General features: G+C 43.0%; 1 protein-coding gene across 1 annotated transcript in view; it reads left to right on the top strand.

Annotated features, from left to right (window-relative positions):
• The window catches only part of LOC147011046 (uncharacterized), a 12,741-nt gene extending 3,136 nt beyond the window's left edge, over positions 1–9,605 (top strand). Inside the window, exon 5 of the mRNA XM_085859023.1 lies at positions 9,490–9,605. Coding sequence (XP_085715149.1) covers positions 9,490–9,605 — 116 coding nt within the window. The remainder of the gene's footprint in view (positions 1–9,489) is intronic.
• Positions 9,606–20,479: the final 10,874 nt, after the last annotated feature.

Raw genomic sequence — 20,479 nt, 5'->3', positions numbered from 1 at the left:
CCCTGATCATCTTCTTCACAATAAACCGATCAACTTTTTCTCTCAAGGTTGGATTTTGTATCAGAGACAAATTATACAACATTTCTCTATCGGCTTCATGCTTTTCTTCCAACGTTGTGGTATTCCCATAATCAATATCGTGTCTCATGCACACTTCATCAACTCTATTGATGGGTTTACTCCAGGATTTAGGATTGTCTGCCTCATCTAATCTTTTATCCAAGTTTGTGCCTGGACCACAGAAAGAATACCCAGGTAGATGTAATTCCCCTGGTATTCCAGTAGTTGTAAATTTACTTCCTGATAAAAACTTTTGTATATCTCCTCCGAGTTTGTGTTTGGAGATAAATTGATTTTTTTTTGAACCACACACCGAACATATACCTTTTTGTATAACCCTGTTATTTTTACTTTTAATATATGAAATATTTTTAGTATTAGTTTTCTTTTTACATTTGAGACAATAACTCATTTATTTATGAGAAAAATTCCTGCAGAGTGCAAAAACCTTTTTAGTTTAGAACATGCACATTTGAATCTTAATTTTTAAAACATAAAGAATCCTTAGAAATGCCTTCACTCTCTCCTCCATTTATTTAAGAAAAAAAATAAAAATGAAAAACTTGAATTAAAATGAATAGCTTGTCGATGTCAATAGTCTTGTCGAAAATATTTCAAATAGACTTGTCAATTCTTTGTTTTCCTCCTCGGTGGGTTGAGTTATTTTCTGTAATACCTCCAATCTTTTTTTAATCTCATCGGTTTCCATATTTTCATATTTATTTCGTCTCGCTCTTTCCTCTCTCTCTCTCTCTCCTTCTCTCTCTTCTCTCTCTTCTCCTTTTCCTCCTTCTCATTGTTCTCCCTCTCCTCCTTCTTTTCCTCCTCTTCCCTCTCTTCTTCAACTCCTTCTTCATCCCTTATTATCCTTGAATCGCTTACACCCCATAGAATATCATACATATATTCATCAGGATTTCTTGTTATTCCTGTATCCAAAATAATTTTTTTTACAACAGGAAACCAATAAAATTTCTTTTGAATTTCTAAAAGAGCCTTACCTTTTCTTAACTTTATAATTTTTTCATTATTTAACATTCTAATTAAATCTAAAGTTGTCGGTTTATCAATATCAGCATAATGCCAATCTTTTATTGAAAATACCTCATTCTTATGTTGTAGAACATATTTATTAAAAATACCGAATACCCTTTTCTTGAAGGTATGCTTGGACACAGAAATGATAATTTTCTTGAAGCCTTCTTGCTGTCATTTATGTATTAGAAATATATGTTAGAATAATATTATGGCACGAAACACCTCCCCATCTTCCCATAGTTAAATCATTTTGTATTTCCTTACTTATTATATATAATCCTGTTTTTTCTGTTTTCATGATATAAACAAGGGCAAAACCATTATTATATTTACCCTTATTAAATTCTTTTATTTGTTGTTTATGAATCGTGGCCCCACAAAACTCATTCTCGATACCAAGTGGATAATATTCTTCCTTATGAGACTGATTTAATTGTTCCAGGTCTTCGAGGTTAATTTTAAATGACCAATTATACCCTAAATCATTCATATCATACCCCCATTGTTCTATTCTCATACAAACGATACGCCCTTCTTTATAAAAAATTTATTTTAATTCGAACTGTGAATTCTGTATGACCTGGAGATAAAATCAACACTTCTGTATCTTTGGAATACACTGCCGTTTTATTTAAGGATATATATTGTGATAAATCGCTTAATCTCACCAAGTCATTCGCGTCAGTCGGGCTTGGATAATTTTTTAATTTATAAGCATTTTTCATGTTAATATTTTTGGTTATATTATATTTATGTCATTCACCCTGTGCCTTTGTGTAATAATTTGATAAATCAATATCCAGTTCTTGAGATACACCAAAGATAGAACCATCTTTACCAACATAAGTCATTTATATTAGATTTATATAACAACTGTTTTAATGAAGCATCAGCCATTTTAGACCAGTTGATGAACATGAAAATAATTAATAAATCTCAATATAAAGACATTTTATCTCATATTAAATGAGATGAGAAGCACAATCCTGAGTTTTAATTTCACAACAAGCGACCACACATCTTCATTCCCATACCCACTACAACTTGACCCAACAAAAGAATATGAGGCATCTTTATTGTCCATGGAAACTTATAATACCTTATTTAATATAAATGATAAAAATGACAAGTTTAGTTATAATCCTGGAAGTGGATACAAAACGATAACAGTCTCACCCGGAGCATATGAGATTTCTCAAATATCTTCCGAAATTGCTCGTCTTATGAAAGAACAGGGTGATGAACCAAAAAATATTGTTATAGACATTCAAAAACATACTTCAAAATCATGTCATGTCATCACCCCCAGGAACCAGGGACACCAAGAATCAGGTATGCCAAGAATCAGGCACATCAAGAGCAGGTACCGAGCAGAACCAGCAGGAATGATCAAACTGTCACCCACCATCAGGAGCCACCAGGAGCCACAACCAACTGACAGCTGGAAGGAGCTGGAAGGCACTGAGGCACTGTGAGGAGCTGTAACCAGCTTTCACCAAACTGTCAGAAAACTCTCAGGAAAAGAGTTGTATCTCGCGTGCATGAATGTGGCTGTCGTAAAGAGAAAAAGGCCATCCCACAAGAAAGGGAATCTATTATACACCCTTTTCCAACACATCAAAGTTATAATCCCACCAGACATGGGGATAGGTCTATCCTGGACATGCATTTAGGGAAATAACTGTCAGAGGACCTAAATGTTTGTATGCATTCGTCGGATCCGATTCTGAAATCCATAACAGTATGCATGTATGTATGTATGTATGTATGTATGTATGTATGTATGTATGTATGTATATCCGCTCTTCACCCATTGGTTGGACAGGTGAACTAACGTTACCCACAATTGTAACCTGAAATACTTAACCTGAAGTGCACAAAGGACTGAAAAGAGCCCCCCCCCCCACCAAGAACCCAAACCACCCTGAACACCCAAAACACCCCAAGGACATAAAAGACCTCAAGGACCCAAAAGATGCAGGGCATCCAAAAGACTCCGAGGACCCCTCAATCCCAACTCTGTCCCCTCTCTACCCTCCCTCCCCCAAGCCAACTCTATCATCTCCTCCCTTCTCTTCTTCAAGTCCTCAACTGCCCCAAATCCCAAGTACTCACTCCCCCTTCCAAACCAAGTCCTCAACCCCCCCCACCCCACCCCCTTTCCCAACACTCGATCTCCCTCTTCCAACTCCATGCACCCTCACCTCCAACTCTCTGTCTTCCCCTCTCCATTTCTTCCTGTTCTTAAGAACGTTACACAAAGATACACAGGGAACTTTGGTTCATGAGAAGGCCATTCGGCCTATCATGCCTGCGTTGTTCCTGTTCCTATTTGTTCAAAACAATGGAAAGTAAATAAATATGGAACGTTAAATTCACAGTTGTGGGCCAATTCCATCCAGACTTGCAACATTGGATCAGCATGACACCAATTAATGTATCGGGGTGTTTTAATTTTTGCAGGTAGTCTTGGTGGGGGGGGGGAAGAGAGAAATGCAAATTCTCCATGTAAATGTGTATCGTGTAGTGCCGCCTCGAGGTTGGAGAGAGGGTATTGCAAGTCCCCACCATTTACAGTCCAGGATTCCTGACTCACGTTTTCCAGTGCAGTGAGGTGTTTTGCATTATAAGCAGTCGGTATGTTTTTGCGTCATGCACGTAATCCAGGTTCTTGTTATTTTGCCTGCACAGAGCTGTCAGTTGCCTATACACCACCAAAATAAAGGTATGCATCAGAAGAATGTGTTGCATGCTTGGAACAAGATCACCCATCGGGTGGGTACTCTGCTTGTAAAAATAATAATCTTAACAAGAACAATCGCCTTCCAAGCAATGCCTTGCTTAGAAGCCTAACAATGAAGACAAATGAAAAATATAAGCATTATTATCCCTCTGACCAAAGGATATGCATAACACAAAGGCATTAACTATTCTCTCTTCGGAAGCAATGCCCTCCATAACGCCTTATCCTTGGATGAAGTTCTTGCCAGGAATCTAAGGCACATAGCATTTTCACTCGAAATTTGCAATGACGAGAGCGGGGTCTCACTCGCCCTTCCCAAACACCACTAGACAAATGCACTTCCTTCCACAGGGCCATTTTTGTCACACTCAGGATATTCCAAAAACAACCCTCTGAAAAAAAAGAAGGAAATAACCCGCACATCCCAAGTGTGACAATATCGCATGTCAGAGGAATACTCGGTTTCAAGGAAACAATCCATCTTGCATGTACAGTATTATACCCCATTTCGTCTGAACAAATATGCACGACCACATATAGTGAGTAACAGATTCTGGGACATTGCATCCCCTACAGGGACAAATCACCTTTTTGCCCAGGCCCTGCTTTACTCATGTGAATCATGAAGGAAGCAATCTATGAAAAAACAGCCACGCCAAGTCACTGTGACTTCCAGGCATGGAGGGCAGTGAAATGGATGATTAAATTACAGAACATCTCTCACTTGTCATCTATCTATAATTGCAGCAATCTCTGTGTGTCTCTATGTGTGTCTGTCTGCAACCGCCGTTTCTCAACAACCACCAGTCCGATCTGATTGAAACTTACCAGGAATATTGCCGGGGACCCGCGGATGTGCCTTTTCAAGGTTTGATATCAATCGAACGAGCGGTTCCCAAGTTACGGCCATTTTATTGCTTTTTTCAGTGTTGGAAAGGTGTATATATCGAAGCTGAAGTGTCGTTCCACCTTATCATGCCATTTTTTCCCAAAGATATCTCAGAATAATGATAACAGCATATTAATAATAATGATAACACAATAATTGGCAGTAATAAAAAAAATAACGTGATGCAATGACCAATGTCTGTCAACCAATAATGACCAATAATGTCTGTCAACCAATGACAGGACACGGTGCTATGACGTCACAATTAATGTTTATTTATTAATTAATTATTATTATTTTTTTGCACGATTGACGTCACAATTCTTCTTCTTCGTTTGGTATGACGTCACAATCGACGCTGGGGACCTGAGTATGTGCTTTTTCAGGGTTTGATGTCGTTCTTCATCCATTTCAGCTGTTGCCCAAGTATTTCCCAAGGTTTGAAAGCTGTTTTTTTCCCAAGGTTTGAATTAATTGTTCAAATTATTTATTAATCCCAAGGTTTGAATTTTCCCAAGGGAAACAGCTGTTTCCCAAGGGTATGAGAGCTGTTTTTTGCAAGGTTTGAATTAATTGTTGTGCTTGGTAGACATTTGTGAATACATTTACAGAGAGAGGGGCGAGAGAGGAGAGGGGAGGGAGAGAGGGGCGGGTTGAGAGGGGGGGACAAGAGAGGGGGTGAGAGAGAGGGGCGTCAATTCAAGAGAGGGGGAGAGAGGAGGTGGCGAGAGAGGGGGACGAGAGATGGGGTGTGAGGGGGGTGAGAGTGGGGGTGAGAGAGAGGGGTGAGAGAGAGGAGCGAGAGAGGAGGGGAGAGAGAGGGGGCATCACAATTCTTCTTCTTCTTCGTTTGATATGACGTCACAATTGACGCTGGGGACCTGAGTGTGTTTCCCAGGTGTTTCCCAAGTTATGGCCATGATACGGTTGGTCCGATCTAATAGAAACAATGCCCCAATCCACTCATCGTTTACAAGAGCGAAGGACCGAAGCTGCACATACTGGCACGCACATACTGGCACGCACCTACGGGCACGCACCTACACTAGTATTTATAATTGTACAAACTTCATGATTACGCAGAGATTGAGACTTAAAGGTCCCATGATACCCAAAAGTACTGAAATTGCATATATATATATATATATATATATATATATATATATATATATATATATATATATATATATATATATATATATATATATATATATATATATATATATATACTGTATGTCTTATCGGAGTTTTTCATCGTGATTTCAGATATGACAATGTTTTTTTCACAATTATCTTTCTGTAAAATGTAAAATTAAAAAAACAAACCTCTTCGGTAACGCTCCTAAAAATTCTGCCGAAATCTACTGAAAGGGGCGTAACCCACATGACGTCATCTGCAGGACGACAAAGGCTGCATGTAATTACTCGGATTTGTGGTCTACGTGATTCTATTCGCTTCCTGTGTGTTTCCACATTCGATTGATCGACTCAAACGCTTCGTTCGTTTCTGCTTCAAAAAAATCAAACATTTGGTTTTGAATAATGGATGACATGGACTTTGATTTGTCTGGTAGCGACAGTGAGTGAGAGAAATGAAGGATTTTGGTCTGAATCAGATGGAGAATTGTCGTATAACGTAGTCACGGGAGGTGAAGTTCAGGCAGCTGGAAATGAAACACTGCCTTACCAGTTCGAGCCCGAAGCAGGACAAGCAGAGAAAAATGGCGATGAAATTCCCGGAGTTCATGTTGATCGGGAGGACATCGAAGGAAGACTTGGCAATAACAACTGGTTAGACTAAATCCTATTCGTAATTCAATAATGTAAATTCGACTTGCATACTGCTCAATGTCAGAAATATTTTAGTGAGGTGACGTGAGCAGCGCAGCGCAGCGGACATTTTGCTCCGTGGCGAATTAATCACAAGCAAGGCCAGTCCAAGTTGCCAGAACAAAGAGCAAGTGAGACAAAGGACAACCTTGTCTAACCCCTCTTTCAATATTAACTCTTGCTCCCTACCTATTATTCAATACAACCCTGGACACAGCATGTTCATAAAGCTTCCCAAGAGATCCAATTACAGCTGGACCAACCGACTCCTGTGAGACACTGTCAGAAGCCTTTACCAAATCCAAGCTCAGGAGCGCCAGATATGCATTTCTGATATTTGCCAAAGACAAGGCATCTATAACACAAATTAAGATATCTGAGGCTCCCCATGCCCTTAATACCATTCCTCTGTTGCTTATGCAAAGCACCGTTGGCTTCCTCCTGCACCAACTTCAATAATATAGCCAACATGATCTTGTAATCTGAATTCAAAAGAGATATCGGTCTCCAATTTTTTACATCCTTCAAATCCCCTTCCTTTGGGAGCATCACCAACATTAATGATTCAGACCATGACTGTGGTACCTGACCAAAGGTCCAGATAGTATTACAGACTTTCAAAAGAGGGCCTTTAATTTCCAGTAAAAACACCTTATAAAATTCGTCGGAATGCCATCCTTTCCCGGTGTTTTACCTTTGTTAAGGCCTTAATAACCCGTTCGAGCTATTCAGGTGTAAATGTATAATTTTCCTTTCCACCATTTACATGAGCAGTACAATGAAACAGTAGATCTTCCCTGTCCACTGCAGACACCTGCTTCCAACACAAAGATGAGAACAAATCTCAAATCAACCCATCGACCACTAGAGGATCGGTCTGAAGGCAGCCCACACTGTCACACATGCATGATGGCTGCACATGATGCTTTGTCAACTTACAGTAAAAGGGAGTGGAACACTGTTCTCAATTTCCTGCCAAAGCCAACGGGCTTCTAAAAACAATGTGGTCCTCCTGTTTCTGAAAATAAGCAGTAAAGCTATTCTTAACTGATGCAATGTCATGCCACATGTCAAATCCATTTCACTGTAAAGTGTACAATCATTAAAGCCTCCTGAATGAAGAAACCACTATCTCTACTTCTGCATCTTGGTCCTCCCCAAACCCAACAGCAGACTCTTCAGCCAGCTCTTAAGGTCACGCCACCAATCAGAAATGTTGTCAAATTCTGGAATTAGTGAAGTCCAGAAACGATTCACTCGCTCATGATATTACATGACCAGAGGAGCCCAAAAAGTGATGTGTTGCACTTCCAATGACCCTCCACCCCAGGAACACTGACAGGTAATAAGAGCTCCACTGCAATGCTACAATGGTCAGAAACCGAATTCCAGACCCAATGAAAAGCCAAGACCTCAAATTGCTTGGAAATAAAAATAATATTAGTCCAGTCGTGACCACACATAATTACCATGCCCTATCCATGTATGGCAAGAGGTAAGCAGATGCAACATGCGAAAAGAGTCCCTTTGGTCAAAATAACTCAACACCTTCATCACAAAAGTACCAGAGGGGTCTTGCTCCAGAATCTCCAACAGATTAAAATTCCCACCCAGGATAAGAGAATGCTCAGTAAACTGCCAGTCAAATTATTTTTAAACATTCTACCTGCTCTCTGAATTCCTGAGGAAATTAGATACGTATATGATGAAACCTTAGGTCAAACAGGTTAACATCATCCATACATATTCTTCCTGGTAATAGGTCAAGGCTACGTTTAATAATTATCCATGGCTGCTTATTGGAAAAGAGAATGCCAACACCATTATTCCTCTTTTCAGTACTCCCAGAAAAATGGGAATATCCCAAGCATGCTTTAGTAAGAGACGAATAACTTTATCAAACTGGTGAAAAAATAACACACTCCTGCAAAAAGGCTACATAAAAACAGGATGCGTCGATTTCCTTGAAAATCACATCCCTCCTGTCTGGTCGAAGAATGCTCCCAACATCTTCAAGTGCGTCATCCAAAGTACTGTTCAAGACTAAGCTATCCCTGTCTCTCGATTTCTAACTGTCCAATCGTTTTTCCAATCCATTCACTTCGCATGTTGAAAAACCTCATTGGGCCTTCCGTACAACTCCAAGTCTGACTCCATATTCCCTTCGCATAGAGCACCCAATCCCTCTATACTATTCCAGTCCGCGCACCCCTCAACGTCCTTAAAAATTTCCCGCTCTTTCATATCTGTGACACTTACCACCAGATCTGAGGTGTGAGCTTTACAACCTTCCTCTCCAACCACATCACTCTTGGTAATGGACACCCCTCCCCATGTCTGACTTTGCTTCTGTCCATCTCATCCCTATCACCTTTTCCTCCCTTCTCTCCATCACCCTCATTCAGGAGACCTGAACCCAAAACTTAATAGATAGGGTGGTGGGCTTGGGATCCAAGGGTCCTGAGTTCAAATCCTGCTTGACCATTGAATTAATACCAGGTGGGGTTGACTCAGCCTGTCATCCTTCTGTGGTCGGCAAAAATGTGTACGAGCTTGCTGGGATGATTGAGCCATTTGAGTATCCTGCATCGGAGTGGCGACCCATCCAGGATTGTGCCAAATAACAGGAGACTGCTTTGGCAGCACCAACACTCTGTGCAGAGTATGGTCCCAATGGATGGATGGTCCCAAAAGACTTACAGCCCTGAAGGGCAAAATAATGCCAGTTGAGGTTCCGCCTCAGCTTTAGACCCCATGGCTAGGGTAGCAAGCGAGACGTCAAGTGAAATAGGTCAAACAGCACCTGAAATTGTAGCTTCACAAGCGATGACTGACCCCAACCCCCCACCCGATGGACCCTTGGCAATAGGGAAATCTCTTCCACTTAGGGAACTCCAAGGAAACTCACACGTTTTCTTCATTCTATTAGCAAGGACTCTGGACAAAAACGGTCTCGGTGCTCTGAGCTACCGCAAAGATTACATTTCAGACCCTGTACATGTGCGTTCCCCAGATGCTCAGAGGTACCACACCGATAACACTTAGAGGTGCTTCCTGCCCATGCCACATGGTCTGTACCACCACAACGGTTGCACAATTTCACCTGTCCTGTATAACATACAAGTCCTCAAAATGGTTCTGTTTGTTTTGCCTTGTAGATGCTGCAAAGCAACGGGTGATGTATGATCAGCTTCTAATTGCACCTTCACGGTTCTTGCTCCAGTATTGATGCCATCAGCATCCAGAACTTGCACCACGAGGTCTCACACCTTACAAAAGCGACTCAGCCATGTGATAATATCTTCGTTTTTTACAATCTCACAGTACATTTGAATCATACTACTAACAGCACCCCTTTCTGATAATGCCACCGCTGAAAGCTGATTCAGCGGTTGTGTATTCTTCCTCTCCTCTGAATGATCTCAAAATTGGAGCACACAAGGTTAGTTAGTGAAAATAATTTTTAAGATCCCATCACCAAGCAAATCAAAAATTGCATCCAATTGGGAAACACTAAAACCGAATCCTTGAACGACGAGTTTGCTAAATGAGTGATGATCCATTGTAAAATCATGACACACTTCAAAGTGCACAGCATTCTGATGCTGCACCTGTGCCTTGCCTGCAATGAACGCAGCCGTGGCCGCATTCCTCCCACTCTAGTTTGGTGCATTCGTAGTGGACCCAGGTGAATCTTGAGGGATAGAGTGATGAGATACGTCCTGCTGCTGGTTACCAAGTGGGCCAGGTACATTTGCGACTGATACATCATTCACCATGAGACCGCTGACCATCACCTCATACCTGGCTCCTTCCAAACATGATGTGAGTGTAGTAACAATGCAAAATGTCTCTCTAAAGTCCAAAGCATCTGACCGGACCCAATACCCCCCCCCAAAGGAAGAGAAGAAGCTGACCAAACACCAGCATCAGCTTTTAAAGGAAATACGGGATACACAGAACCACCGACAGAAGATGATGATGGCCCCCCCAACCAAATCCAGAAACTGAGCTCGAAAATCCATGACACACGTGGCTTGTTACTCCAACATATCATCTTCCAAGTGTTCTTGAAAGCAGAGAATAACCTTCATCCAAGTTCGCATCAGCAGCACCCACAGTAGTCACAACAGCACTGGCAGACTTCACAGCACCAGCAATGGTAGTTGTACCAGCACAATCAATAGTACTAATAGTAGTAGTGGTGGTAGTGGTAGTATAAACAGCATCAGCCACAGAAGCAACACCCAAAACAGCACCATCATACTGCTCCTCACAATATTCCGAAGAATCCTTCAAAGGTAGAGGCACGGTACTTGCCCAAATACCCACCATGATGGGAGAAACTCAGGTCCAGATGCGTGCCTCAAAATGACTGGCCCTCATCAGCATGGAGCACAAGCTCCTCCCCAGAGTGAACTGATCAAACCCTACAGAACAAAAGTTGAAATCAGACCCCATTGTTGTCGTGGGTATCAGGTTAGCAAGTGCCAAACTAGCTATTGTTGCGTGCATTATGAACAACAGGAAATGCCTGCCACATATTAATATGTCTGTGATACACAAAACAGTTCTGGGAGTAGCCAGGAACAAAATAAATACATCTTGAAAAGGCACATCTGCTGAAACAGTTCCATATGCTCTGTCTATTAGGTATTATTGGTTAGGAGGAGGGGGCAGGGGAGAGCAAGGAAAGGGGGGGTGAGGGAGGGGAGTTGGGGGTTGGGGAGCGAGGAGGAGGGTGAGGGGCAAGGAGGGAAGTGGAGAGCAAGGAGGAGGTGTGGGAAGTGGAGGGGAGAGCAAGGAAGGGGGGAGAAATGCCTCACCACATGCTACGACACACTCATAGAGGAAGGGAGGGAGGGGTGCGAGGATTGAGTGGAGCGAGAGAAAAAGAGGAGGGATTGAGAGAGAAAGAAAGAGAGAAGAGGGTGAGAGAGAATGAGGAGGGGGGAAGCAAGGATAGGTGGGGGAGTGAGGAGGAGGATGAGGAAGGAGGGCTAGGAAGGGGAGAGGAAGGCAGGAAAAGTGAGGGAGGTGGGGTAGAGCGACACCTCACCACACATCACTTTACACTCTGGGAGGGAAGGGGTGCGAGGAGGGGGTCAGAAAGGGGGACAGGAAGGGGGGATATCGAGGAAAGGGGGGTGAGGAATGGGTGGGGGAGAACGAGGGAGGGGTGGGAGAGTGATGCCTCAAAAATTGAGTGGAAATTTTTTGGAGTAAGTGAATTAAAATAAAAGTGAAGTTAAATGCTTTGGCAATTTCACATTTTCTCCTGTAAATACTGTAAGTCTTTCTTGCTTAAAGTAAATATGTAAATATTCTTAGTTATAAGAATCGTTAATGTCGATACATTTTCAGAGTTCACTCCAGATTTTCCATCCATCCATTTGGACCATACTCTGTGCAGAGCGTTGGTGCCGCCGAAGCAGTCTCCTTGGCTATTGGGAACAATCCTGGACGGGTCGCCACTCCGACACAGTATACCAGCATGCTGGCACTCATTTTGCCGACCTCGGAAGGATGACAGGCAGAGTCAACCCCACCTGGTGTTAATTCAACAGCTGAGCGGGATTTGAACTCAGGACCCTAGGATCCCAAGCCCACTACCCTAACCATTAAGCCAACACCAGGCATCTCCAGATTTTAACACTTAATTAGTCCACATGCTCCGATCCTCAAGTCCAAGGAGATATTTTGATTATATACTTTAATTAGTCCATGAGAGCAGATCATGTTTCCAAAACAAGGCATGGAGTAGGCCAAATCAAAATGGCAGCTAAAGCACCTGTAAAGTGAAGTTGGGCTGACCAAGGATAAGCCTTTCATGAAAGTAAGCCATGAATTATCTTCAAAAGTGGTGTTTAAATTAACCCAAATAACCAGTTTTCATACATGCACTCCCTTGGAGTTCCCTTATTATACCCATGCAAAGTTTGGGGGCTGCTAGGTTTCATGGTTTTGGAGTTATGGAGGAGACACACATGCAAATTTGGGGCTGCTAAGTTTCATGGTTTTGGAGTTATGGAGGAGACACACATGCAAAGTTTGGGGCTGCTAAGTTTTATGGGTTTGGAGTTATGGAGGAGACACACATGCAAAGTTCGGGGCTGATAAGTTTCATAATATTGGAGTTATGGAGGAGACACACATGCAAAGTTTGGGGCTGCTGTTTCATGGTTTTAGAGTTATGGAGGAGACACACATGCAAAGTTTGGGGCTGATAAGTTTCATGGTTTTGGAGTTATGGAGGAGACACACACGCAAAGTTTGGGGCTGCTAAGTTTCATGGTTTTGGAGTTATGGAGAAGACACACATTCAAAGTTTGGGGCTGCTAAGTTTCATGGTTTTGGAGTTATGGAGGAGACACACATGCAAAGTTTGGGGCTGATAAGTTTCATGGTTTTGGAGTTATGGAGGAGACACACATGCAAAGTTTGGGGCTGATAAGTTTCATGGTTTTAGAGTTATGGAGGAGAAACACATGCATGCACACACACACACAAACACACACACACACACACACACACACACACACACACACACACACACACACACATCCACACACACACACACGCATGCACACACACACACACACACACACACACACACACACACACACACACACACACACACACACTTGTTATTACTCGAATGTAAGACCCATCGCTTCGTGAAGGGGAATACCAATCTTTGCATAAGTGCAACAAAAAAAACGGTTTTTCACAAAAAAAAAAAATGAGGCTGTCTTTAGATACAGGCCAAGCTATACACGAGGGGAGCGAGGACGGAGAGTGTTAATTGGATATTCATCGCAGCCTTTTTAGATGCTGAATTCTGAATAATATACAACACTGTCAGAGGAAGATCAAAATATACAACAACAGAGCCTCCTTCTCCCTTCCTTCTTTTGATCAAACTGTCTGGGGTACGTAGTAGGCATGGGCCATGCCAGGTAACAAACTCTCCTCATTCGTACATGAGCAGCTCATTAAACGCTGCATGTACGTATATTTGTGTATTGCTGTGCTGTGCACGTACATACATGCTGTGCTGGGAAGACAATTGTTGACGGACGGACGCACGCATGCAGGCACGCCGAGAATCAGCTCCTTTTCTTTTATGGATGCATCTACAAAACATGAGCTACATCTAACAGTGCAAGAGCTCACGCATAAGTGAGTCGCGTTTTATTGAGTCAGGCATAATTTAATAGGCCAAGTTTGAGAAGTATGGCAGATTTTTCTGGCAGATCTTTTCATGGTATGGCAGATTTTTCATGACATGGCAGATTTTTCATGATATGGCAGATTTTTCAACAAAAATCGGTGAAGCATTGATTGACTCACAATGAAAATAAAATTCTGGAAATCAAGAAGATGGTAATCGGCAGCAAGACGGCGATCAGCAGCAAGACCCTGAGGTCACGTGCCCCCTTCCCTCCACGAAGCACCATGTCGCTTCAGTCCGCCACCCCTCGGCCCTCAAGAGGGAAATTCTTGCATTTTTGTTTATGTAATCAATAGATGGTATCGTGCTTTGACCAAACAGGTTTTCAGAGAAAATGAATAAAAATTAACTTTCACCCTCTATAAATCGTGCAAATAAATTCTCCTTTTTTGTTCATCATGATCTGCTTTGTGATGCTTCAACAACCAGTTTATAATCAACGTTTTCTGAATCTAATCGATGTGACAAACGACATTGAATGAGCTTATTATAAGTGAAGGAGAAGATGAACGAGGAAGAGTTTTTGTTTCAATGTAAATTTAAACTGGCCCATCTCTCCTCATCTTCCTCAACTATATCATACTGTTTGCAGATTGATAAGAACATGGCGATCAGAGTGCATGCAGGGGGTACTGTTATTGCTTGATTGGTGGAGTCCCCTGCAGAAAAATTGTTGTCGGACGGACGCCCGCAGGCAGGGACGGACGCAGGCACGCTGAGACCGAGCTCATTTTATATTATAGATCGATAGATGAACGTATCATGGTAATTGTCTCTTGATGTAACGTATGCCGACCACTTACCCAAAGTTCATTATAAAGCTGGAATGTGATGATGATACGAGCACACGATGGCCTAATATTGCAAATAAACCTGCAAGGTAAGTGCACGTTTTTATCACAGTAATGTGCTTGCAGGGATGGCAGAATGGCATTGAGGTACTCATGCTCACTTCTTGGCTGTATAGCTTGGGTTTGAATCCTGATCCAGCGATAAACTGTCATCCTGGCGTTTCACAGGCAGGTTATTCATCAATATGTGTCATTTCTCAAATGGATGTTGAACTGGGCATCCTCCAGGCATCCTGTTTGCCGGCATGAGTTGGTGGACGTGAAAGATCTCATGGTGTCCTTCGCCATTGCCTGCACCATGAAAAAATTACAAATTCCTGCCCTAACTACTGCTGGGAAGGCAATGGCAAACATAATTTTTGCCAAACTGCTTCGGCAGCACCGATACTCTGTCACGGAGTGTGGTACATCAGCATCAGAATGTATTTCGAACGGGATTATTCTCACAATTTATTTTTAAACTTCACTTTGAAAGTTTGCTTGCATCTCGTGCCGTGCAATGCGACCACGCACTCGCACATCACTTTGACAGCCCACTGGATTGTTTAGCTTGTCCGTTTGCTGAGTACGCTTTGATTCATGTAGTGACATGTCCAAAAAGTGAAACTGTGCCCAAGAATACTTCCGCGATCTCTCACGCATCTGCGATCGGCCTTATTTCGGACTTTCACCGGGTTTACGGGAGCATGATCATCCAGCTTAGGCAGATCATCTTGAGGACAGCCATATGTAATGTGGAAATGTTCCAATGACATGTAATCACAAAGTTTCCTGAATGATTTGAGGATGCAAAAATGGTATGCACATTCGGACGTGACGATACAATAAACACTTAGCAAGCAGTGTTGCTCTATCCCTACCAAGAAGCATGTGCCGGCACGTTTAGGAGGGATATTCTGCATAATCCATGGTGTTTGGGTGAAGAATTTCAATGTATATGTTGAAACCAACGGAAAAAAATATAATATATTGTTAAAAGAAAGTGACATAATTTATGATTTGAAATAGCCCCTGAAAGCTACCCTGAGAAATATATGAGGGTTGTTAAAAAAAAGATGATCAATAAACTCACAGTCATCCTTGACACGAGAACATCTTTTTATATTTCTCAACATGTGGGTGTACATGATTAGTAAGGAAGTGAGAGGTGTATTCCAGCTCTTCTGATCAAAGCACCAACAACTTTTAAATATGAAATAAGTGCCAAGATGAGGGCTCTGCTACAACCACCTCATATTCTTCCTCGGTGTTAACGTCATGCAGGCAATAGGAGTGTGATGAAATCACTATTCCAATGGATATTTAAACTTGACCGGATGATTTGCGAAAGCGCAGTGCAGGGACACTTTCCTGGTGACCAAATATATCCTAAGGTCATTTATCAAGGTTCACAACATATGTGCATTCAATCTCAGGCGAGGCAGAAAATATCAAACTGGCAAACCTTGTCGGCTAAACTCGACGGCTAAACTCACGGACCTGTCTCGTTTTCTGAAGTCCTGGGGGCACCTTTCCAGCTATGGTTTTGCTGTGTGCTCCCCTCCATCCTCTCCTCTACCGAAAATGGCAAACACCTGACTCAGAGCGAGACAAAATTGAATGTGTTAACCCAGTGTTTGCCTTCAAGTTTGTCTACCCAACCCATCGCTCTGTGGACACCACTCACATCCTCCTGGATTCCTGTTTTTTTTCCACCTGAGAAGGGAGAGAAAGTTTGGCAAGCCTCGACTCTCCTTCAGCGATGGTCCCAGTTGGTACCAGTGTCTTTGTTCTTATAACCTGCTCCGCTCTTCGAGGTTATATTTTGTCTGATTTATCAAGTCTGTCCTTTACCTTGAGTCTTTCCTATCTGCTTAAAAGAGAACTGACAACACTCCAAAGCACAGGAAGAATGCAAAAACGGTTCGCTAACCTTTAATTATAATCAAAGTCATGAAATCCATTACACAAGGACACCTCCTTCCCTGGCATGTTCCCTTCCTCCACTAATAGTCAGTGCATCACCCTCAATGGAACCCTCACATCCACTCCTCCAATGTAACCTGGAGTACCTAAAAATGGTGTCTTCAGCCCAGTCTTGTTCTTAATGTACATTAACCATTTCTACAGTGCTGTGGAAAACCGAATTTCACTTTTCATGGCTGGCTCCATATTCTGTCATTTGATTCCATATCCGACCGTCAGTCCGGCACCAGCTGCCTCCCTGTCTGGAGACGTGGAAAGGATGAGACATTGATCCAGCACTTGGAACATCATTCAATCCAGGCACATATTGCAATGTCATGCTGTCTCTCTGTAAGGATTGTTAAACTGGTTGGCTTCTCGGTCTTCCATCTAAACCTCCTGGCTCACAATTTTGGGAGTCAGGGTTAAAGTGCCTTCTAACATTAATCCATTGTCTACTAATGTCTGTGTAAATACATGACGTAATCCACCCCAGATTGCTTGGTGCTCATGCGCATAAAACCCGAATGATGAAGTAAATTGGAGCGGCCTGGACGTGTATCATGCCTCTCAGATAAGGATTGTCGAATTAAATGATTTAAAAAAAATATTTTAAAGAAGCTGAAACTACGTGTAATCATACATGTGAGAAAGGGGTTAACCTCTTCGTAAGAAAACAGTTCGAGAACTTTCTGATCGACTCGTCGAAAGAGTTGATATGTTGCAGTCCATACTGCAAAAACTCCCGACGATGTGGGCCTGTGAAAGGACGAAGGTTCGTAGATGGGCATGTTCTTACCAAACAATCATGCTTCTTAACACCGATAGGAAGGTCATATCTGGGCTTGTCAATGCATAGGGTAAGCTTAATATGATGGTATTTACAATGAATCATGCGTGGAAGGAGGGGGTAGGTGGGAGTGCGAGTTATATGGGTTGTGAGTGCTGTTGCAAGTACATCGTTTTTCTTTGGTTCCAGGGCCACAAGATAAATTATACTCGATTTTTGCATCTCTTGGTGAAAGGAGAAGTGTGTGTGTGTGTGTGTGTGTGTGTGTGTGTGTGTGTGTGTGTGTGTGTGTGTGTGTGTGTGTGTGTGTGTGTGTGTGTGTGTGTGTGTGTGTGTGTGTGTGTGTGCATGCGTGTGTGTTATAATCATGGCTGCCGCTCGCTAATTGGATGAACAGGAAATGATAGGATCCCAACTCCTCTCTTCCACATATACACTGATGAGCCAAAACATGATGACCACCTGCCGAATATGCTGTTGGTCCTCCGTGTGCCGCCAAAACAGCGCCGACCTGCCGAGCATGGACTCTACCAGACCCCTGAAGGTGTCCTGTGGTATCTGGCACTAAAACATTAGCAGCAGATCCTTCAAGTCCAGTAAGTTGCGAGGTGGAGCCACCCTGGATCAGACTTGTCAGTCCAGCACATCCCACAGATGCTCAATCGGATTGAGATCTGGATAATTTGGATAGGCCAGGGCAACACAGTGAACACTTCATCATGTTCCTCAAACCATTCCTGAACAATGTGTGCAGTGTGGCAGGATGCATTATCCTGCTGAAAGAGGCCACTGCCATCTGGAAATACCATTGCCAGAAGGGGTGTACCTGGTCTGCAACGATGTTTAGGTCGGTGACACGTGCCAATTTGACGTCGACATGAATGGCCGGACCCAGAGTTTCCCAGCAGAACATTGCCCAGAGCATCACACTCCCTTTACCGGCTTGTCGTCTTCCCACAGTGCATACTGGTGCCATCACTTCCCCAGGTAAATGGCGCACACGTACACGGCCATCCACGTGATCTGAAAGAAAACGGGATTTTATCGGACCAGGCGACCTTCTTCCACTGCTCTAAGGTCCAGTTCCGACACTTGCGTGCCCATTGTAGGCGCTTTCAATGGTGGACAGGGGTCATCATGGGCACTCTGACCAGTCTGCAGCTACACAGCCCCATATGCAGCAGGGTGCAATACACTGTGGGTTGTGACACATTCCTCCCGTGGCCACCATTAAAATTTCCTGTGACTTGTGCCACAGTAGACCTTCTGTCGGTTCGGACCAGATGGGATAGCCTTCGTTGCCCTCGTGCATCGATGAGGCTTGGGTGCCCAATACCCTGTCGCCGGTTTGTGGTTTGTCCCTCCTCGGACCACTGTCGGTAGGTATTCACCACTGCTGACCGGGAGCACCCCACAAGCCTTGCCGTTTCAGAGATGCTCGGACCCAGTCGTCTGGCCACAACAACTTGGCCCTTGTCAAAGTCGCTCAGGTCTTTACTCCTGCCCATTTCTCCTGCATCCAACACATCAACTTCAAGAACTGACTGTTCACTTGCTGATTAATATATCACACCCCTTGATAGGTGCCAGTGTAACAAGATAATCAATGTTTTTCACTTCACCTGTCAGTGGTCGTAATGTTTTGGCTCATCATCAGTGTATTTCTCGTATATCCCATATTCTCGTGAGTCCGATTTTCATTCAGGAACAGAACAATTATGGTTTTAACCAAGTTGAAATTGCCACTCTTTCATCGAATATTCGAAATGCTGAATATTATGTTTGAAAGACGATTTGAATCACAGATTAGGTGCCAGCAAAGGCAGGTTAAAAGTGCCCTGCAACAAACACATACAGCGCATGCGCAAAAGGCCTCATTTAGCATTTATACGTCTTTTTGAAAGTCCCGTGTTATGCAAAGGTTATTCATCGTGTTCAGGATAAGCTTTTGTGTCAAAATGCTTCCACTAAGCATATAGAATGCCTTTTGCCTGAATGAGGTTTCCAGTGTAAAATAGTGTTTTGTTTTGTACAAGCTAAAGTTCACATTTGATTAAATGCGCGCGTTTCTGCATGGAACAGTCATTTGCGCACAACACGCACTAGGTGTTGCATTTTTGTGTGTATTGTATCTGTTGGTCCTGCATGTGATTTATGTCGAGCTCCTGCATAAGCCTTAGATAAATGTGGAAAATAAGCAAATTAAAAAAAACAACTAACGAATTGATTTCCACAATCAACCACTGTAAAAAGTTCTCCTTCCTTGGTAAACCTGAATTTCTCACAGCCTACTAGGCCTTTCTGCATACCTCTGGTGCCTCTGTTTCACACCTGTCTCTCCTGCATGCTGTGGGATCTAAAACTCTCATCATCATTGGCATCTCCCACGAAGAAACAAGAGCAAATGTCCTGGTGCTCCCTCATTACAGACAGGTTTGTAGCTTCTTTGTCTCCGAATTCCTCTCCTTGCAGGAATTTCTCCCTCCACTCTTTCATCCCTTCCCTTCTCAGTTACTGCAGATCACACATATTGTCAGGTCAGGCCAGAGCAGATCTGTGACTTTCTGCAGGTACCATGAAAACCTGTACAAACCTGTTTCGTGGTCGGGTTGTCAGCGACTAAACCGACTCCCACACCTGTTTTCCTGGCGAGGAGGGTGTATGGATAAGGACACCGAGCAGGATTAAAAAGAAAACCTGTCAAAGGGCAGAGGAGCTCCTTTTGAGCCAATGGTAATCCATATCTGGTGCCCAACTGTGTCTGGGGATGTCCTCCTGCAGTTGTGTTTCCATTTTCTCAGAGGTCGGTGGCAGGATTTGTACTCCGGCCACAATAAACACTTTATTCCGCAAAACACATGAAAAAAACGTAAAGAAAACTGAAAATCCACTTAATGGGAGTACCTCCTGTGCAGCTGCCCTTCACGGGGAAGCTCATCTTTGAATGCGATTAGGACAAATCCTTGAGGACCCTCATTCTTTGATCATAGGAGGAAAAGCACAGGGTAACCTTCCTGGGTCGTATTGTGTTGGTGTGCATCAGGATGGTGCTGAGGTGTCGTTCACCATATGGTGGTCTCCTCGGGTTAACCTGAGGCGG

The sequence above is a fragment of the Eptatretus burgeri genome, chromosome 16, assembly GCF_056783735.1.
Source record: "Eptatretus burgeri isolate ZD-2024b chromosome 16, Ebu_testis_v1, whole genome shotgun sequence".
Classification (NCBI taxonomy): Eukaryota; Metazoa; Chordata; class Myxini; order Myxiniformes; family Myxinidae; genus Eptatretus; species Eptatretus burgeri.
The sequence above is the reverse complement of the archived record's forward strand: the minus strand, read 5'-3'. Positions and strand labels throughout refer to the sequence as shown.